Source organism: Saccopteryx leptura, chromosome 2 (genome assembly GCF_036850995.1).
Source record: "Saccopteryx leptura isolate mSacLep1 chromosome 2, mSacLep1_pri_phased_curated, whole genome shotgun sequence".
Lineage (NCBI taxonomy): Eukaryota > Metazoa > Chordata > Mammalia > Chiroptera > Emballonuridae > Saccopteryx > Saccopteryx leptura.
Window position 1 is genome coordinate 335,636,382 of NC_089504.1, and position 21,938 is coordinate 335,658,319.

The 21,938-nt window shown below is 46.7% G+C and overlaps 1 protein-coding gene across 2 annotated transcripts in view; it reads left to right on the plus strand.

Moving 5' to 3' along the window:
- Positions 1–21,269, plus strand: part of PHF12 (PHD finger protein 12) — a 53,080-nt gene extending 31,811 nt beyond the window's left edge. The window contains exons 4-15 of one of the 2 annotated variants that reach the window (XM_066363643.1): positions 604–997; positions 4,864–4,984; positions 6,233–6,365; positions 8,518–8,682; positions 11,947–12,105; positions 12,700–13,495; positions 14,674–14,799; positions 16,286–16,429; positions 17,720–17,818; positions 18,769–18,851; positions 19,529–19,667; positions 20,029–21,269. In XM_066363643.1, the coding sequence (XP_066219740.1) occupies positions 604–997; positions 4,864–4,984; positions 6,233–6,365; positions 8,518–8,682; positions 11,947–12,105; positions 12,700–13,495; positions 14,674–14,799; positions 16,286–16,429; positions 17,720–17,818; positions 18,769–18,851; positions 19,529–19,667; positions 20,029–20,363 (2,694 nt within the window). In that variant the 3' untranslated portion in view covers positions 20,364–21,269. The remainder of the gene's footprint in view (positions 1–603; positions 998–4,863; positions 4,985–6,232; positions 6,366–8,517; positions 8,683–11,946; positions 12,106–12,699; positions 13,496–14,673; positions 14,800–16,285; positions 16,430–17,719; positions 17,819–18,768; positions 18,852–19,528; positions 19,668–20,028) is intronic. The other variant, XM_066363644.1, reaches the window with a different exon arrangement.
- Positions 21,270–21,938: the final 669 nt, after the last annotated feature.

Below are 21,938 nucleotides of genomic sequence, written 5' to 3' on the forward strand. Positions count from 1 at the left end.
TAATTAAACTTGAGACATTGAAAGCCACCATGATTGCTGAGTCCCTACCATTCACTCACCACCCTTCCACCTTGTAGTGCAGTTACCTTCTAGGCCAGCACCCAGTCTCCCTGGACAGGGAACTCTGCTTGCTGATTTAACCCATTACCTTTGCTTTTGCAGGCTTTATTTTGAGCAAAATTCTTAAAACCATTGAGGAGGTCAAGATATTGCTCCATGTCAAACTACAGTGATCCTGTTGGTTCTTGCTATGTTGTTCTCACTGTTCTCGTTGTCACTGAGCTTATTCTCACTGTATTGTTTATCCCTTTACCCTCTACTTTATATAGAGATATTGTGTATCATATGATGACTTAGATGAAATGATGTGTAATGTGTATAATTGTTTCTAACTTCCTGTGCTTTTTAGTGAGTCCCTCCTACAGTAGTTTTCTTTAGTTTACTTTCGCTATAGTTTTCTCAGCTTTTAACAAACCTGTGTTCTAAGTCCCCAGGTGAATGAGTCTGTAAGTTTCATAATTTTGATTAGTAGTCTAACAGGACTTTGTAGCATCCACTGTTTTGGTACTTTCTGTGATGGGCCCCACCTGTTCATTTGTACAGAAACGAGAGCAGAAAAAGGAGCTGGGCCATGTTAATGGACTGGTGGACAAATCCAGCAAACGGACTACATCCCCCAGCAGTGACACTGATTTGTTGGACAGATCAGCTAGCAAAACTGAATTCAAGGCCATTGCCCATGCCCGGATCCTAGAGAGGAGAGCCAGCCGGCCTGGCACACCCACATCCAATGCTAGCACAGAGACCCCGACCTCTGAGCAGAACGACGTTGATGAAGACATCATTGATGTGGATGAAGAGCCAGTGGCAGCAGAGCCAGACTATGTGCAGCCCCAGCTAAGGCGGCCCTTTGAGCTGCTGATTGCCGCCGCCATGGAGCGAAACCCCACCCAATTCCAGTTGCCCAATGAACTGACTTGTACCACTGCACTACCAGGTTAGCCAAACCATTATATCTCCTCTCCTTCCCCAGCTTCCCCAGAGGATTATTGTTCAGCCAAAAGGCAATGCTGCTTATGGGGTCACTGTCTATGTGGCCACTATCTTATGCTGTTCTTGGTTCTTCTTGGAGAGCTTTCTAAAGGTTTTAGCTTTTATAATGCTTTTCAATGTTCTATAAACTCTTCCCACTATCACTTTTTGGGGGGAGTTGTTTGTTTTCTTGTTTATTTTCCTTTTTTTCCAAGTGAGAGGAGGGGAGATATATAGACTCCCGCATGCACCCTGACCGAGATCCACCTGGCAACCCCATCTAGGGCCAGGCTTGCAACCAAGCTATTTTTAGCACCTAAGGCAGACACTCCACAGAACCATTCTCAGCTCCCGGGGCCTATGTGCTCAAGCCAGTCAAGCCATGGTTGCGTGAGGTGAAGAGAGAGGAGGGGAGGAGGGGGAACAGGGAAAGGGAGGGTTGGAGAAGCAGAACGGTGCTTCTCCTGTGTGCCCTGACTGGGAATCGAACCCGGTACATCCACACACCAAGCCAACGCTCTACCACTGAGCCAACCCGACAGGGCCCCAGTATCACTTTCTTTTTAATGTTTTTTTTTTTTTTTTTTTTTTTTTGCATTTTTCTGAAGCTGGAAACGGAGAGACAGTCAGACAGACTCCCGCATGCGCCCGACGGGGATCCACCCAGCACGCCCACCATGGGGCGACGCTCTGCCCACCAGGGGGCGATGCTCTGCCCATCCTGGGTGTCGCCATGTTGCGACCAGAGCCACTCTAGCGCCTGGGGCAGAGGCCACAGAGCCATCCCCAGCGCCCGGGCCATCTTTGCTCCAATGGAGCTTTGGCTGCGGGAGGGGAAGAGAGAGACAGAGAGGAAGGCGCGGCGGAGGGGTGGAGAAGCAAATGGGCGCTTCTCCTATGTGCCCTGGCCGGAATCGAACCCGGGTCCTCCGCACGCTAGGTCGACGCTCTACCGCTGAGCCAACCGGCCAGGGCTTTTAATGTTTATTTTATTGATTTTAGAGAGAGAGGAAAGGAGAGAGAGATACAGACAGAGTCAACAGGAACATTGATCTGTTCCTATATGTGCCGTGACCGGGGATTGAACTGACAACTTCTGTGCTTCAGCACGATGCTCTAGCCAACTGAGCTATCCAGTCAGGGCCCCAGTATCACTACACACACACACACACACACACACACACACACACACACTCTCTCATGTGGTTCAAAAATCAAAAAATGTAAAAAGGGTTACAGTGAAAAATTTCCCTCCCACTCCTGTCTGCGATTTGCCAAGTCACCACCTTCCCACCTCTCACAGATAACCATTCTTTGGTTCTTGTGTATCTCCTTCTAGAAGATCTTTGTGCATATATAAGCAAATATGGATATATGCTCATTATTTCCCCCCTGAAATAGTATACTTGAGGCCCTGGCCAATGGGCTTAGTGGTAGAGCATCAGCCCAGCATGTGGCTGTTCCAGGTTTGATTCCCGGACAGGGCATACAGGAGAAGCCACCATCTACTTCTCCACCCCTCTTCTCATCTCTTTTTCTCTCTCTTTTCCCATCCTGCATCCATTGCTCAATTGGTTCAAGCACCTCGGCCTGGGCGTTGAGAATGGCCCTATGGACTTTCCATCTCAGGCACTAAAAATAGCTCAGTTGGGAGCATGTCCACAAATGGGTAGAGCATCAGCCCCAGATGAGGGTTGCTGGGTGGATCCTGGTCGGGGTGCATGTAGGGAGTCTATTTCCCCTCCTCTCACTTGGAAAAGAAGGGGAAAAAATAATGTACTTGATATACTGTTCTACGCCTTGCTTTTTTTACTTCACAATGTGCTCTATATAGAGATCTTTCTGTATTAATATAGACATTCTCAGTTTCTCTTAATAATTGCATAATGATCTATTATATAGATGTACCATAACTTATTTAACTTCCTGTTGATGGACATTCGGGGTTTTCCTAAGCTTTCTTTTTCTTTTTTCTCTTTTTCTAATTATTTTTCCATTGATTTGGGGGCAGGGAGGCAGAGAAAGAGAGACAGAGAGAGAAGCATCAGCTCATTGTTTCATTTTGTTGTGCACTCCCTGGTTGCTTCCATGTCCCCTGACTAGGGAATGAACCCGCAGCTTCGGTACACTGGAATGATACTCTCTGCACTAAGCCACCTGGCCAAGGCTTTCGTAATCTTTTGTTTCTATAGATAGGGCTTCAATAACTCTGTAAATACATCATTGTGTACATGTGAATGTGTATCTGTAGGATAAGTTCCTTTTTTTTTTTTTTTTTTTTCTGGTGCGCACAAGAAAAAGAGGAAGGGAAAGAGATGAGAAGCATCAACTCATAGTTGTGGCACCTTAGTTACTCTTTGATTGCTTTCTCTTATGTGCCTCAGGGCTCCAGCCAAGCCAGTGATCCCTTGCCAGTGACCTTTGAGCTCAAGCCAGTGACCATGGGGTCATGTCTATGATCCCGCGCTCAAGCTGGCAACTGTGGGGTTTCAAACTTGGGTCCTCAGCATCCCAGGCTGACACCTTATCCACTGCACCACTGCCAAGATAAATATTTTTTTATTATTATTCAGTGAGAGGAGGGAAGGCAGAGAGACAGACTCCCGCATGCACCCCAACCAGGATCCACCTGGCTAGCCCACTAGGGGGCGATGCTCTGCCCATATGGGACATTGCCCAGGTTCAACCGAGCTCTTAGTGCCTGAGGTGGAGACCATGGAGCCATCCTCAGCACTGGGGCCAACTTGCTCCAGTCGAGCCATGGCTGCAGGAGAGGAAGGGGGAGAGGTGGAGAAGCAGATGGGTGCTTCTCCTGTGTTCCCTGACCGGTAATCGAACCTGGGACATCCACACACTGGGCCAATGCTCTACCACTGAGCCAAATGACCAGGACCCGATAAATTCTTAATAATAGAATTGCTGGGTCAAAAACTATTTATTTATTTATTTATTTATTTATATTTTTGATAGGTATTACCAAATTACCCTCTTTTATTTTTTTATAAATTCTTTTTTTTTTAATTTATTCATTTTTAGAGAGGAGAGAGAGAGGGAAAGAGAGAGAGAGACAAAGAGGAGAGAGAGACAGAGAGAAGGGGGAGGAGCTGGAAGCATCAACTCCCATATGTGCCTTGACCAGGCAAGCCCAGGGTTTTGAACCGGCGACCTCAGCATTTCCAGGTCGACACTTTATCCACTGCGCCACCACAGGTCAGGCTTTTTTTTTTATAAATTCTTTTTTTTTTTTAAATATATTCATTTTTAGAGAGGAGAGAGAGAGGGAAAGAGAGAGAGAGACAGAGAGGAGAGAGAGACAGAGAGAGAGAAGGGGGAGGAGCTGGAAGCATCAACTCCCATATATTTTTTTAATCAAGTCATGGCTTCTACTGAATCCCATAAAGCTTATAGATCTTATTTTCCTCTTTCAGAGAAAGTAAAATTGGCACATAGAGGATCAAAGTTTTTCTGATTTCTGTTAAAATACAGTGACATTGTGGTCTTTTCCTCAGCCACTCCATTGAATAGGCTTTTTGACCTATTTCTTAGGTTGCAAGCATCTAACCTAGGCTTCTGACCACTTTATGTTTGCAAACATTTCGATATGTTTCTGCCACAGAACAAGTGACTTCTGATCAAAGTTTTGACTTATGTCTCAATCTTCCTTCTAATTCTTTTTCTCACTTGAAGCCAGCCTAGGGGGCCTCAGAAAGAGATCTGTGTCTAGAGCACATGCTTTTACTGAGATCTCTTCCTTTCACTAAATTGTTTCCATATCTCAGGCCAGAAATTCTGCACCTAAAGATAGTTCAGCACCACCAATTTCTCTTCTAGGTTCTAGCAAGAGAAGAAGAAAGGAGGAAACCACAGGGAAAAATGTTAAGAAGACACAGCATGAGTTAGATCACAATGGTCTTGTTCCCTTACCAGTCAAAGTCTGCTTCACGTGTAATAGGTATGTTTCTTCCATCCTAAGGGGCTATTCTTCATATTCAGCAAGTAATGTGGGGGGGGGAGGGTGTTTTGTCTGTCTTTTCCATCACACTCTTAAACTGTTTGCTAAATTTAGATCACTTATATTTTGATGATGTGAGAGCAGAGAGACTGGGTGACTAATTGATCAGAGCCTTGAATGTCTTAACAATAAATTCCCTGAAGAATCACAGTACCAAAGTACTGTAAACTGTGTTTATAGAGGCTAGAACAAGAGGAGTTGAAGTTAAACTGAAGTCTGAGATATTTAGACTAGCTATCAGGAAGAATTCTGGCCAGCAGAGACACAAGTCTCTAGAAGCAGCAAATAATTTTTAAATCACTAAAGTGAGTTTAAAAGTAATATAGGATTCATGGTAGCTCATATGCATTAGACGCAATGACTTCCAAAAGCCTCTAGCTCTAGGTTGTCCCAGTTATAGCTCCCCTGGTACACTGGTTTCCTTCAGATAGGATCTCTTCACTGACTGGAACCAGCTGTTTCAGTTACTGAAGATGGATTTGTTGTTTAGATGTGTTAGAAGAGCAGGATAACAAGAGAAAAAATATGAAAAAGAAATGTTCCACAGCAAAAGCTCTAGGGGACTAGATACCAGAGCAGCAGAGCTCTGAGCCAGGCCCAAATTGTGGCTCCAATGCATCTTGAGGACCCAAGGAATATCATAATTACGAATCATAATTGGCATCTGCTTAAGCCCCCTCCCTTTAATTATGGTTACATGAATACATTACAAAATCATTTTCCCAGCACAACTCTCTATGGTTGTCAGATTTTCTGAGTGCTTCATGCAGAAGAAAAAATTCTTAATGTGGTAGACTTTAGAAAGTTTGCTAATAAAATTTTTTTTTAAATGAAGTAGTTTCTTTCTTTTAAGAAATAGTAGAAAGATCAGAGTAGAGTTGGCTATCTTCCCTCACTGGGTACTGAACATTGATCATTCATGCTCTGACAGCCACTTTAGCTATACTCCAAGTAAACATTCACTTCCTGACAAAACACAGTCTTCTTAGAAGAGAGAATAATGGAGAGCCTGGTGGTCGCCCCCAACTTCATCCATCTTCCTAATCGTGAATGTAACTGAATCATTGGGAGAGGAGGACATGTGAGAGCGCTGTTAGGATTAAGGAGGGGAACTTGTTCCACAATGCAGAGGTGGTTTGAATTTTCCCATCTTGCCACAGAAATGGCCTACATCTCTTTTTTTTGCAGGAGCTGTCGCGTGGCCCCTCTCATCCAGTGTGACTATTGCCCCCTCCTGTTCCATATGGACTGCCTCGAGCCACCACTCACTGCCATGCCCCTGGGCAGATGGATGTGTCCGAATCATATTGAACATGTGGTGGTAAGCACAGAGGTGTCCCTTCAGTCCAGCTGGAGCCTGGACTGATTCAATAGAAAGCATAGTAAGATCAGCTTTGTACTAGAATTCACTATAATCTTTCAGATGCTGGTTTCTTCAGACCATCTACTCAATTCCAATTATTTTGACATGGCTCAGCTGTGCATTTTGCCTTTCCTTACAAATGCCTTGTTTAGCTGTACAGGCAGACTTAACCTACTAGCACTAGGCTGTTCATGAATAATTTTCTTCCACAATGATTTAAGCAGTTGATGGTAGATCCTTAAATGGGGTAAATTAGATCCAACCTTATGGAAATAAATGCTCCCATAGTAGTTGCTTCCATATTTTCCTGCCTCTTGTTTTTAGAGGAAACAAACTAAAAAAATTCTAAAGTGTTTATTCTTTTTTTTATTTATTTAATAAATGGAACCACTTTATTTTATTTTTAATTTTTATTTTTTCAGAGACAGGGAGAGAGTCAGAGAGAGGGATAGATAGGGACAGACAGACAGGAACAGAGAGAGATGAGAAGCATCAATCAGTTTTTCATTGCAACACCTTAGTTGTTCATTAATTGCTTTTTCATATATGCCTTGACCGTGGGACTACAGCAGACCAAGTGACCCCTTGCTCAAGCCAGCGACCTTGGGTCCAAGCTGGTGAGCTTTGCTCAAACCAGATGAGGCCACACTCAAGCTGGCTACCTCAGGGTCTCGAACTTGGGTCCTCCGCATCCCAGTCCGACGCTCTATTCACTGCGCCACCGCCTAGTCAGGCAGTATTTATTCTTATATCACAGGAATTAGCTACTGTCCAATAATTCCAGAGAATTGACATGGAAGTGATATTCCAAACAGTCAACCATTTATTGAACCCCTGATCTGTCCTAGGCACCAAATGAGGCTCTTTTCCTTCTCTTATTTAATTCTTTACAATCACCTTATCATTGCATTTATATTCATAGTTTGCTATTTCCAAAGGAGGTTTTAAGACATTTCCTTACAGGCACTTAGAATAGTCACCAAATCAAATAGGAGAGGGCTTCAGGAGAAGCAGCTCCTTCATAAGAATAGACTTTCCAAATTAAAAATGTTATTGCATAAGACATCGCCTGTCAAATGGTGATAACCATGGAATCACTGTTGGCCCTCAGCATGAGAGTGTGCTCCCACTTTACACTGAGAGGAATCTCAGTTGTAGACTTGCACACATAAAATAAAATAGTTGCTTTTCCCCCTTCATTTGACTAATGCTGCTCAGAAAGGTTTATCTAGGAGGAAGCTTCTCTCTGAGGCTTAGAGTGAGTATCTTGCTTTGCCTCCTACTGAACAACAAAAAAAAAGCAACCATGAGTAGTTGCCCAAATATGAATCTTAAAGAGCACCTTTCCAGCAGATGAGAAATTATGTAATATTTTTATTAGCCACTGAGGGGTTTTTCTAATTTACTGATTAGGGTGCTGCCACACATCTTTCCTTTTGAATTAAAGTGTAGGAGAGACTAGATATAGAAAAAGAATGTGGCATAGTTTATATATGCTGCTGCACAAACTTCTTTCATTCTTCCCTTTGGCCTCTGAAAGCAGCCCCAGGCTTTCAGCCTCCTATTATAGAACAAGATGGTTTGCTCTGATAGAACAGATGGATTTGCTAATGCTCCCTGGTACCATGGAGGAGGAATGGGGCAGGACACACAGGATTCTGGTGCTGATTCCAGCTGTGTCAGCCAAAAACTCCTGTGCTATATGGGAAACAGTCCTGCATCCTATGGGAGAGTCTCTTGCTACGAATGGAGTCTGGGTCTCTTGAGGGCCAAGGCCTGCATCTCCTCAGAAGCCTGTACTCTGTTAGGGAACACTGACAAAGTGGTTTGAGCTGGACAGAAGACTGTCAGAGGCTGAATTTGGAAGGGCACTTCTTGGCTAATTCCCTATTTCCTGCTCCTCCCTAACCCCGCCCTGAACCTCTAGGGGAATAGGGACATACCAGTTTTCCCTTGCTGGAGGGCTGAGGGAGAAAGTCCAGCCCTCTGACAGGAGAGTTTACATACCAACCCGACAGACAACCCCATTAGGCCCGTTTAACCTAGAGAATAGTTAGGAGAGGGATGCCTTTTGAGGTTCACTGCAGGACTGTTTCTACTGTGTTCCTAGCTGAACCAGAAGAATATGACGCTGAGTAATCGGTGCCAGGTGTTTGACCGTTTTCAGGACACCATTTCACAGCATGTCGTCAAAGTGGACTTCCTGAACCGAATTCACAAGAAGCACCCTCCTAACCGCCGCGTGCTCCAGTCGGTCAAAAGGAGAAGCTTGAAGGTGAGTCACAACCTGGTTCAGGCAGGATGATGGTTTCTGATGGCCTTCATGGGACAGACAGAGGGTCATGGTCCCACTTTTACAGATACTTGTTTGTGGTATCTCAGCAAATAATGAATATGACTGGCCATTTTAGCACTTGCGGAGGGTGGTCAGGATTATGAAGGCCAAACCCCAAAGCAGGCCTTCAAACTGCAAGTCTTTAGTTCTCCTGAGGATAAATGCCCTTTAGCCCCTTCCACCAAATTTAGATGTGCTCTGCTGTCATGCTTCTCTCCTGGCATTCTTGCCATCTGTTCCTTTTAAATGGCCCCTTTCCCAGAGCTGTCTGGTGAGTGAAGGTGAGGGTGTTGAAGCAGAGGGCAATGTGGAAGTGAGGAACTATTCCAGCTGAGGAACTTAAGAGGAAAATATCTAAAAGAAAGTTAAACCTTCTTCCAGGCTGCTGTTAATATATGTACTTGACAGTTGCTAAAGTGTATCCACAAAGATTGACAGGAAAATTTTCTTCGTTGAAGAGCATTTGGGGGCATTGAAGCCATTTCTCATAAACCATTCAGTCCTCTCATTTATTTAACCTAGAGAGCCCATTATGTACCTATATATAAATTGGGAGTTTTCTCGTTTTAAATAATCCAACAGACTGTTCTATGTGCTGATGTAAATCCGCAATTCCTAAATATGGCCACTTGGTGGCAGCCATACTTTAAAATCACACCATTCCCATCACTTCCAGTGGGTGTCAGCGCCAGCAAGATGTCAACTGTTGAAAATTGGATAACAAACTCTTTCTTAACTGTATAAATATTTATACTTCAATGGAAGCACCAGTGTTCCAAAATTAAATTAAGGTGTTTTCAGTGGGGGTAGAGTATATTAAAGGTGGCATGCCTGATACCTTAGTTTAAAAGAAATCTAGACTGTTATTCACCATGTAGATATGGAAGAAAGCCTGTCTACTGAAATGAACAGGCCAGAAGACCTTCATAAAATCCTGTCATTATATTTTTTTATTTCATTTTTTTAAGACTATTAATTTTACAGAGAGGAGAGGGGGGATTGAGAGGAATCAACTCATAGTTGCTTCATTTTAGTTGTTCATTGCATGTTTGTTGTATGTGCCTTGACTGGGCAAGCCCAGGGTTCTGAACCAACAATCTCAGCATTCCAGGTCAATGATCTAGCCACTGCATCACCACAGGCCAGGCATCCTGTCATTTTATGATGCTCCCCCTCCCCCCCAATGAGAGAGACAGACAGACAGGAAGGGAGATGAGAAGCATTAACTCGTAGTTGTGGCACTTTAGTTGTTCATTGATTGCTTTCTCATATGTGCCTTGCCGGGGCCAGTGGGGGCTCCAGCTGAGCCAGTGATCCCTGGCTTCAAACCAGTGACCTTTGGGCTCAAGCCAGTGACCATGGGGTCATGTCTATGACACCACACTCAAATTGGTGAGCCTGCGCTCAAGCTGGCAACTTTGGGGATTCAAACCTGGGTCCTCAGCATACTAGAGCAACGCTCTATTGACTGTGCCACCGCCTGGTCAGGCTATTATACTCCCTTTAAAAATGTTTTCCCTATTCTTGAAGAAAATTCAAGGGCATAAATTGCCTGAAAAGTATTTTATACTTGGACTACAGAGAGAAAACCATTTTCAGATTTTCTTCCCTTATCTTCCCTAAGGACCTGGTCACCAAATCTTTCGATTCTCCAAATGTTTCCCAAATCTACTAGGTACTGTTATGTCTCTGCCTTATGTGCTGCTCTGCTACCCTGTTTCCCCTTGGTCTGCAAAGAAGTTCCTTCTTAATGTCCAAGTTTCAAATACTGCCTTCCTGTAAAATCTCCTCTAATCCCAAGCACCTCTCCCCCAGATAGAAATGAACACTCTTCTCCATGTTTTTTATAACTAGACATGCCTTTATTCTAAAATGTTTCTGTGTTTATCTCCCCTACTTAGACTGTGAGCTCCTTGAAGGCAAGGCTTAAGTTTTGTTCATCTCTGGATCTCTAGGACTTGGCACAGTGCCCAAACTCAGGATCTGCTCAATATATATTGGTTGAATGTATGAATGATTCCTTGCTTGTGTGGCTCTTTCATTCTTATATGGTGTGATTCAGAGTGTGTCTTCTGTCTGTGCAACAAAATGTCTTTGTTTCATGAGTCATGAATGAATGGTTGAAAAAAACTGGCATTGATTTAGTGCTTATCTAGAGCCAGGCCTCATGCTTAGTGTTTCTACCATGAATGTGACCTCATTTAACTTTTTATCTCTTAGCTATTGTTGCCTCCCAAACTTGACCCTAACTAATAAGAGCCCCCCACCCCACCATTTTTTGTATTTTTCTGAACTGAGAAGCAGGGAGGCAGAGATACTCCTGCATGTGCCTGGCCAGGATCCACCCGGCAAGCCCACTAGGGAGCGATGTTCTGCCCATCTGGGGCATTGCTCCATTGCAACGAGAGCCATTCTAGCACCTGAGGTGGAGGCCATGGAGCCATCCTCGGCACCCAAGCCAACTTTGCTCTAGTGGAGCCTTGGCTGCAGAAGGGGAAGAGAGAGACAGAGAGGAAGGAGAGGGGGAGGGGTGGAGAAGCAGATGGGCGCTTTTCCTGTGTGCCCTGGCTAGTAATCGAACTGGGACTTCCACACACTGGGCCGACGCTCTACCGCTGAGTCTACTGGCCAGGGCCAAGAGTCTTTTTTTTTTTAATATTTTTATTTTATTTTATTTATTCATTTTAGAGAGGAGAGAGAGAGAGGAGAGAGACAGAGAGAGAGAAGGGGGAGGAGCTGGAAGCATCAACTCCCATATGTGCCTTGACCAGGCAAGCCCAGGGTTTCAAACCGGCGACCTTAGCATTTCCAGGTCGACGCTTTATCCACTGCGCCACCACAGGTCAGGCGCCAAGAGTCTTTTTTGATGTCAGTCTTCCATTTTTCAGACCAAAGCAGAAGGCAACATGCAATAATTTCTGGCTTTTTTAGACCTCAGACTTTAATGAAGAAAAGTGGGGGGCATGTCTGCTCCTTCCACTTCTGTGCCTTCTAGTGTGACTAGTGTGTATATGTGTCAGGCAAAGAGATGGTGGCACAGAGCAGTTGAATCCCATCAAGCCACGTTGTCTTCAGTGAACTCCCAAGTGGATGATGATTACTTGGGCGTCAGCACCAAAGACAGAAGAGCATGGTCAGAATGTAATCAGTTGGCCATATTGGCACTATTTCCCTCTCCTTTCTTCTTCTATCTGTCCTAAACAGGTTCCCGATGCTATAAAATCTCAGTACCAGTTTCCACCCCCACTCATTGCACCCGCGGCCATCCGGGACGGGGAGCTGATCTGCAATGGGATCTCTGAGGAATCACAGATGCACCTTTTGAACTCTGAGCACTTAGCCACCCAAGCAGAGCAGCAAGAGGTGAGTGAAGGCAGGGCTGGGATTCCAAATCTAATCTTCCATCTCACTGCAGCTGTTATTGGAAGTAGCCTCAGTGTTATTCCCATCCCCATCTTCTACACTCCCACCTTACCCCCCAGGAGTTGAATATTTCAGGGAGAACCTCTGGCTCAGATCTTGAGGCAAGTAAGAACTACAGAGTCAACCGGTCTGCTTCTCTCCATCGGTCTCCCAGTGTGCTGTGAGATGGGAAAACTGTCTTGTAGAAAGAGTTCAGGAGACCCATAGAGAGGCTAGGTGATAGTGCTGGACACACAGCCAATGCTTAGGGTACTTGCTGAATATTGGTCACAAGGTGAGCCTTAGGGGCAGAACCAGAACAGGAATCCCAAGCTCTGCTGACCAGGGTGTTGTCTGCTGAGTATACCAACAAGTCTTGCTTGGGAATGGAAATGGAATCCTATCAGGAGTCAAGCACACCCTTTCTGGGCATTCGCGATGGGACCTCGGAAGCAGTGTTTATCAGCTCTGCTGTAGCCCTGGCCGCTGTGGCAGCAAGGACTAGCGCCTCCCAGGCCTCTTACCCTCCTCTCCTCTCCTCTCCTTCCATTACAGTGGCTCTGTAGTGTTGTTGCGCTCCAGTGCAGCATATTGAAACATTTATCTGCTAAGCAGATGCCTTCGCATTGGGACTCTGAACAGACAGAGAAGGCTGATATTAAGCCTATTATTGTGACTGACAGCTCAATCACCACCTCCCTGCAAACAGCTGACAAGGCACCTACACCTTCCCACTGTCCCTTGTCCTGCCCCTCAGGGATTAGCACCCAGAATTCCCTGAGCTGCTCTCCACCCCACCAACCCCCAGCCCTAGAGGACATCAGCTGCAGTTCTTGTGCGGAAAAATCCAAGAAAGTCCCCTGTGGGACTGCCAACGGGCCAGTGAACACAGAGGTGAAAGCCAATGGCCCACACCTCTATAACAGCTCCACTGATTCCACGGACCCTCGGCGACTTCCAGGCGCCAACACCCCCCTACCAGGCCTCTCACACCGGCAAGGCTGGCCCCGGCCCCTCACGCCACCAGCAGCTGGGGGTCTTCAGAACCACACCGTCGGCATCATTGTGAAGACAGAGAATGCCACTGGCCCCAGCTCTTGCCCCCAGAGGAGTTTGGTTCCTGTCCCAAGCCTGCCCCCTTCCATTCCCAGCTCTTGTGCCAGCATCGAGAACACCAGCACTTTGCAAAGAAAGACTGTTCAATCACAGATAGGACCTCCGTTGACAGATTCAAGGCCACTGGGCTCACCCCCAAATGCCACCCGGGTGCTCACTCCCCCTCAAGCAGCAGGAGACGGTATCTTGGCCACCGGAGCCAACCAACGATTCTGCTCACCAGCGCCACCAACAGGTGAGTACTGCTCAGCCTTAGGGTGATTTGGAGTAATTTTATGATCTTCCTAGCAAATAAGACCTAACCTTCAAAAAACACATCTCTGTGACTATTACAGAGGTTTTTGATCTCTGTATTATTTGTCCTCCCCCCCCCCCATTCCTGTGATAGAGAGAAAGCACGTTTACTTGTCTTCATTTTATTGGTCTGAAAGCTTAAGTGATTTCTTTAAGGTGATCTACCAAGTCAGTGGCAGAATTGGAACTACAGCCTGGGTCTCCTGATTCCACCTTCCCACACCTTCCAGGCCTAGTCTTCTGCCTGTATTGTTCCATCACCCTAGAGGTAGGCAGCATGTGCTCCGGAACCACTGTGATCAGCTGAGGCTCTGGGTGATGGCCTCAGTGTTCCATGATCCACACCTGATCCAGACTCTCAGAGCCAGATTATATGAAGGAACATTCACGTCAGGGAAAGCAGGGCTAGAAAGCAACACTGCCTTCAGAAGAGCTGCAGAATAGGATGCCCATTAGAGGTGGTTCTGGCCCAAAAGCTTGCCCTCTGGCCACATGCCATACTTGGCCTAGTGTGGGCTTGCTGTCAGCTATCTCCATTCAGCACTCAGGACCTTGAGGTTGCTGACCCCAGCATCTGAACCAGTGGTCTCTCCTGTCTGAACTGAAGCTCGCCTCCTTAGTCAGCTGGTGTCTTGGTAATAGGGTGACTGTGACTTCTCTGCATGGGGGCCCCTGATCCCAGGATGGCCCCTCTCCTCAGGCTTTTTACTTGTCTGTTTATCTCTTAATACCAACCCAGATAGATTTTTGCACCTTGTAGGCCAGATTTCAGTAGGTGGGAGTTACAGGGGCAGGCAGCACTGATTTTAATGAGTAGATGTAGCAGGGAAGTAGTCATGACCCAGAGAATGACTGTACCCCAACATGGTCCCCAGAGCAGTAGATATCACTGGTTCTCAGTGCTTTGGAGACTCTTGCATCCCCGGGTGCATTGTGGTTCCATCTGCCCTTCCTCACCACACGTTTTTAGCTCTAGAAGTTCCAGAGCCTATGGGGAGAGAATCAAGAAGGGAATATCACCTTGGGTATGAAATCCAGGCCTGTCTCAGCAGTGGGGGGATTGGACCGGTGAGTTTCCCTCAGGCGATGTAAGTAACAGTTTTCCTGCTCCATCCCCAGATGGCAAGGTCAGCCCCGGCACGTTATCCATAGGAAACGCTTTAACCGTACCCTCTTTCCCAGCCAACTCTACTGCCATGGTGGACCTCACCAACTCACTTCGAGCATTTATGGACATCAATGGAGGTGAGTCACTGAGTGAGCTACTGCACTGCCACCAGCTGCTGTGATAAAGGTGATGTCCCTACACAGCATTTAGCTCATTAAAAATAAGAGACAGGGCCCTGGCCGGTTGGCTCAGTGGTAGAGCGTCGGCTTGGCATGCAGAAGTCCCGGGTTCGATTCCCGGCCAGGGCACACAGGAGAAGCGCCCATCTGCTTCTCCACCCCTCCACCTCTCCTTCCTCTCTGTCTCTCTCTTCCCCTCCCACAGCGAGGCTCCATTGGAGCAAAGATGGCCCGGGCGCTGGGGATGGCTCCTTGGCCTCTGCCCCAGGCGCTGGAGTGGCTCTGGTGGCAACAGAGCTACGCCCCTGGAGGGGCAGAGCATCGCCCCCTGGTGGGCGTGCCGGGTGGATCCCGGTCGGGCGCATGCGGGAGTCTGTCTGACTGTCTCTCCCCGTTTCCAGCTTCAGAAAAATACAAAAAAAAAAAAATAAGAGACAGAAGAAGCCCTGGCAGGGGAGCTCAGTTGGTTAGAGTCCAGTGGTCAGCAAACTCATTAGTCAGCAGAGCCAAATATCAACAGTACAACAATTGAAATTTCTTTTGAGAGCCAAATTTTTTAAACTTAAATTATATATAGGTAGGTACATTCCTTATCGAGGTAGCACCTGTACGTGGTATTTTGTGGAAGAGCCACCACACTCAAGGGGCCAAAGAGCTGCATGTGGCTCACGAGCCACAGTTTACCGACCAAGGATAGACCATCATCCTGATACCAAGGTTGCAGGTTCGATTCCTGGTCAGGGCCTGTACAAAAATCAACCAGTGAATGCATACATAAATGGAACAAATGAATTCTCTCCCTCTTCCTCTTTCCCCCCCTCCTCCTCTCTCAAAAAAATCAATAAATACATTTAAAAATTAAACAGTGGGGGATAGGGATGCCTGATCTCTGAGGGTGAGGGGAGTGGTGTAGGAAAGAAAGCCCCTTCTCCTCTCTCTGCTTTATGCACATACACATATTCAAAGATGAAGGGAGAACAGAGCCCATCTGACCAGTGAGAAGAGAAGAAAATCACCACAGGCAGATCACCTGGACTTGCAGAATAAAACCAGGAGGAATCTCGCTCCCAAATTCAAGGAGAACCAGGGCACATCTCAATCTTTGTAAACAGAGGGTGGGTAGAAATCGAAGCCCCAGTGTCAGACATCCAGGCCCTCCCTCACACAGGCAAGTGGTTTATCTTGCTCTCTCTTTCTAGGACCACTCTACCTAAAATCCAGTACCCAACTGTGAAGCGCCTGCACAGGCTGCATTGGGGCCTGTCTCTCCCTGAAAATGACTAGTGAGATGCCCAGACCCAGATCATTGTGCCACTTTGTACTTTGTGCTATTTGAAAAAAAGCACTTGGCTGGATTTTAGAGTTATTTGTTCCGTGACCCTAGCCTACTTCTACATTCCATTTCCTCCTCAGCTGCTTTTTAATCTTTATCTTTGGTTAATAGAAATCGAGATAAATATGCTGGACGAGAAGCTGATCAAGTTTCTGGCCTTGCAGAGAATACATCAGCTTTTCCCCTCCCGGGTCCAAACTTCACCAGGCAGTGTCGGGACACATCCACTGGTTTCTGGAGGGCACCACACAGAAGGTATGCATGCACACCTACCACACCACGCCATCTGATCTCCTCTCTGTGTGAATGGCCAGCTCCCCTCCATGGAGACTTCAGCTTTAAATATATTAATCCTCCATGTGATGCCTTTAATGGGCGTAATAAAGCACCATGGTTTCTTTTCTCAGAAATCAAGAACAAGATGGCACCCACAGCTTTCAGCTCAGACTCCAGGAAGTACACTGTAACTTTCTCTCATACCTGTCCACTTTGAAACACATAAAGCAGCTATGAGTGTCTTTGGATACATGTAGTTTTTTCTAATCAATTGCTTTCAAATATTCAAGTTAGGAGGGTTTCCCAAAAGGTGAGCACCAAAATAAGTTGGTCTAACTTCTGGAAGTTCTAAAGAGCTTAACTCTGCATAGGGTATCCTTTTGAGCATTAGCTGTTAAGAATACAGTCCCCAGATCAAAAAAAGTGAGAACTTGAAAAAAATGTGGATCCTGAGCCCCACTCCAGCCATACAACATCATAATCAGCATTTTAACAAGATATCCAGGCAATTTATATGCACCTCAAAGTTTGAGAAACACTAGCCTGTGCCTTCTTTTTTTGCATAGCCTTCCTGTAGTTCCAGTTAGTATATTCCTGACAAACCAACCAGCAGCCAAAAGCTTAAGGCACCATCATCCTTAAATTCTTTGGTTATCATCAAAGCTCTGATGCCTCTTGACCCCATATGATAAATGCTGTGGATGTGGAGAGAGAGCCTCAATTTGAAGTAGCCCAGTGTCAGTTGGGAGTTTGGAAAGATTACATAATTTTTTTTTTAATTTTTTTTTTTTTTACAGGGACAGAGAGAGAGTCAGAGAGAGGTGTAGATAGGGACAGACACAGGAACATAGAGAGATGAGAAGCATCAATCATCAGTTTTTCGTTGCGACACCTTAGTTGTTCATTGATTACTTTCTCATATGTGCCTTGACCACGGGCCTTCAGCAGACCGAGTAACCCCTTGCTCGAGCCAGCGACCTTGGGTCCAAGCCGGTGAGCTTTTTGCTCAAGCCAGATGAGCCCGTGCTCAAGCTGGCGACCTCAGGGTCTTGAACCTGGGTCCTTGAACCTGGGTCCTTCCGCATCCCAGTCTGACGCTCTATTCAGTGCGCCACCGGTTGGTCAGGCAAGGTGGGATGATACTCTTCAGGCCATGAGCCAAAGATCCAGGTTCTGTTAATGCTGGGGATGGATACACATCTGTTGGTTTGTGTTTGAATGCCTAGTTCTGACTTTTTGAATGATCCTATCCCTGTGTTTGTCTTGCAGTGCAAAAAAAGGAGGTACAGGCCCGAGCTGTGTTCTACCCTCTCTTAGGGTTGGGAGGATCTGTGAACATGTGCTATCGAACCCTCTACATCGGGACAGGTGAGTCAGCTGGAAGAGGTGCTAAATCTGTTCAGCCCTAGAGACTAACATCCTTACCCTCAGAGGCTAGAAAGGGGCAAGGGACACCCTCTCCAGTCTGACTGGTTTAACCTAATCAGTGTCTCAGCCAGAGGGACTAAGAAGGAAGACTAACAGTTGCTTGTCTTCTCTGTCTCAGGCCCTTTTGCTTTGTACCCAGTATAGCATCAGGGAAGGTGATAGCTCTTGACTGCTACTCAATGAGGCATTTAAAACACTGCAAGGCCCCGTGGCCGGGTAGCTCAGTTGGTAGAGCACTGTCCCAATACATCAAGGCTGTGGTTCAATCCTCAGTCAGGGCACCTACAAGAATCAACCAAAGAATGCGTAAATAAGTAGAACAACAAGTCGATGTTTCTCTTCCTTTCTCTCTCCCTCGTACTATCCCTTCCTCTCTCTCTAAAATCAATCAATCAATCAATAAAAACACTGCAAGGAAATACCCAAAGAGAGAACAAATACTTTGTCCCTAGAGGTATTGGAAAAAGTTATAGGGCTCACATATACCTGAGCTTTAGTTAGCCCTCTGTCTTATACAGAGGGACAGACAGATGTCTGGCCCTTAGCCTAGACATTTCCCTTTCTTTCAGGTGATATGATTTATAGGTCCTGCACCTCATGTTGTACTCTCATGGAAATATCCCGTCCTCTTCCGTAGCTCACTAGTCCCTTCTGTGCAGCAGCCACATGTGCAAAAACAAATCAGCTGGCAGAGACAACTGCACTTCAGCAAGGGGTTAGAAAAGACATCAGCTTTAGTTCAAAAGTCAAGGAGGGGCCCCTGAAATACCTGTCCCTCAAAGTCTCTAGTGCCTGCCCAGAAGCTAACTCCCTGCCCCCTGCCCTCCCCCACACATAACCTTACAATCTGTTTTCTGCCTGTCTTTTCCTCCATTACTGCCACCTTGCAGGAGCAGACATGGACGTGTGCCTTACAAACTATGGTCACTGTAACTACGTGTCCGGGAAACATGCCTGTATATTCTACGATGAGGTGAGGGGTGTTGAGGGGTCGGAGGGAACTCTCCCAACCTGAGGCCTCTCCAAGGCACTGGGTTTTACTGTTGCCTGAGGTTGATCACAGGCTCAGTGGGAAGTGGGGGAGGGGTAGCTAGAGCAATGAAGGGAGCCAAGTCCTCCTAGTGCAACCCTGTGTGTTTCATCATCTCATGTGCCAGTGATTGCACTGGAGCTGGTGCTGAGTAAAGGAGTAGGGAAAGGGGCCTAAGAAGGAAAGCTTCCCTAAAGAGGTCTTTTCTGTTTTTGTTTTTGATTTTGAGAGTACATTTATTAAAGCTGGACCAGTGAGACAAGAAAGGGTTTAAGATAGAAGAAGCAATAAGAGAGACCCTAGGCAGGGCTGCTTTGACTCTGGAGAGTTGGAGAAAAGGGGGCCTTGGAGACAGGCTCAGGGGTTAGTCCACAACACGCTGCTGATGCACACCTGTGGAAGGAGAGGGAGAAGGGAAAGGCCTAGGTCCGCCCCCAGGGGGAGAGCGCACAGGAGGTGACTCTTGATCCCCAGTTGAATGGTACAGGGGAGGGAATAAACACAATTAGGAAAGAGCTCCCTAGGTAGAACAGCACAGCCTTCTCCATATGTCCTCTCTCCCCTTAGCCCCAGGCCCCACGCAGCAGACCACACATCTTATCTTCCCTCCTCCTCCTCAGAATACCAAACATTATGAGCTGTTAAACTACAGTGAGCACGGGACAACGGTGGACAATGTGCTGTATTCATGTGACTTCTCTGAGAAGACCCCGCCAACCCCCCCAAGCAGTATTGTTGCCAAAGTGCAGAGTGTCATCAGTAAGTTGGAGCAGAGGCCCATGGCCCCAAAGCCTGCCATTTCTGGACATATTTTCTAAGGCCCTGGTCAGGGTGACTGGCTTGCTGCCAGTGATGTGCTGTCTCATGCCTTATTGGTCCCACTGGCCAGGTTCTTACCCCTGAACCCAAGGAAGGCCATGGAGAACCAAGTGCTGTGCACCCACCCATTTATGTGTACACACCTGTTTGGGGATTTCAAACTCCACCGCTCCTTTTTGAGCATTCCTCACCCCAGTCATGTAGCACTTAAAGTGGGGAGGTGCGAGGACCCATCTGAAAAATAGCCCGGAGGGTTGGGCTGCTCACTGTTCCTCTCAAGTGACCATCTCCTTTTTCCCAGGGCGCCACCGGCACCAGAAACAGGATGAAGAGCCAAGTGAGGAGGCAGCCATGATGAGTTCCCAGGCCCAGGGGCCGCCACGGAGACCCTGCAATTGCAAAGCCAGCAGCTCAAGCTTGATTGGGGGCAGTGGGGCCGGCTGGGAAGGCACGGCCTTACTGCACCATGGCAGCTACATCAAGCTGGGGTGTCTGCAGTTTGTCTTCAGCATCACTGAGTTTGCGACCAAACAGCCCAAAGGCGATGCCAGCCTGCTGCAAGATGGGGTCTTGGCCGAGAAGCTGTCTCTCAAGCCCCACCAGGGCCCTGTGCTGCGCTCCAACTCCGTTCCCTAGGACTGGTGGCTACCCCATCACCCGCCTATCCCCCAACCCAAGACTCCTGCAATGCAAAAATGTACACAAACCAAGCCCGGGTTTTTTCTATACTCCACCAGAAACCCTTCAACTACAATCTTTGCATGACATGAAGAAAACCTTTTGACTTTTTTAAAGATCCTTTTTCTTTTCTCAAGTTCTAGGGGCATTTGCACATATATTTGTACTCAACATTTCATGGGAAAGCGGCAGACCCGAGCTGAGGAACAGCGTGGGCAGGGAGGGCAAGGCCAATGGTCTGGACACTTCCTCCAACACAAAACCGTTCCCCACCCACCTGCTCTCTCCCCCTCGCCCGCCGTTGTAAAATAATCAGAAACTTGTTCTATTTTGTGGCAGTGACAATAGTTTTATATTAAAAAAAAAATACAGTTTTCATACAGCAAAATCTATACAATATCATTGTTTTATTTAATATAAAGATCGCTACCCACCCTCCTTCCATGATTCCCAACCTCCAAGTTACTTTCCCTTTCTGCGGCAGTTGCACTACAGGTAGCTACTGTGTATTATGGACAAATGAGAAATGAATCCTTTTTCTGGCTGTCCATCTATTTTATTTCAAATAAGGAAAAGTGTATTTGGATTTTGTGTAAATACATCTAGTGATGACATTTTTTCAATGTTTTTAAAAACTGTACAGTACTATATGTGGTAGAGCGTTTTCTTCAAATTGTCTATTGTAGCAAAAATGTTTTTGTCGTAAACTGGTTTTGTCTCTTTTTTTTGTTTTCTTGCCACTTCTCTCCTCTTCTCCCACCCCACAACTAGTACCAGTGTACATAGTAATTGTAATGTTTTAGACTTTACAGAAACTTTCCTGTATTCTGTATATAAAAAAACAAAAATACTTCAAATTATGTTTTCTGCCTGTCTGTCCTACCTGTCATCACCCTGAGAAGGGACCCTCCCCTAGATCTTGATCCCACAATCTCATTGAACAAGTCATATTTCCCAAGAGAAGTCAAGAAAGGGGGAAGTGTTGGAGAAAAGGAGCCTAAGGTGGAGGGGTTAATTGAAGGGTAAGGGTGCATCTGCTAAGGCAGGGGTTGGGAACCTATGGCTCGCAAGCCAGATGCGGCTCTTTTGATGGCTGCATCTGGCTCGCAGACAAATCTTTAATTAAAAAAAATAATGTTGGCCCTGGCCGGTTGGCTCAGCGGTAGAGCGTCGGCCTAGCGTGCGGAGGACCCGGGTTCGATTCCCGGCCAGGGCACACAGGAGAAGCGCCCATTTGCTTCTCCACCCCTCCGCCGCGCTTTCCTCTCTGTCTCTCTCTTCCCCTCCCGCAGCCAAGGCTCCATTGGAGCAAAGATGGCCCGGGCGCTGGGGATGGCTCTGTGGCCTCTGCCTCAGGCGCTAGAGTGGCTCTGGTCGCAACATGGCGACGCCCAGGATGGGCAGAGCATCGCCCCCCCTGGTGGGCAGAGCATCGCCCCATGGTGGGCGTGCCGAGTGGATCCCGGCCGGGCGCATGCGGGAGTCTGTCTGACTGTCTCTCCCTGTTTCCAGCTTCAGAAAAATGAAAAAAAA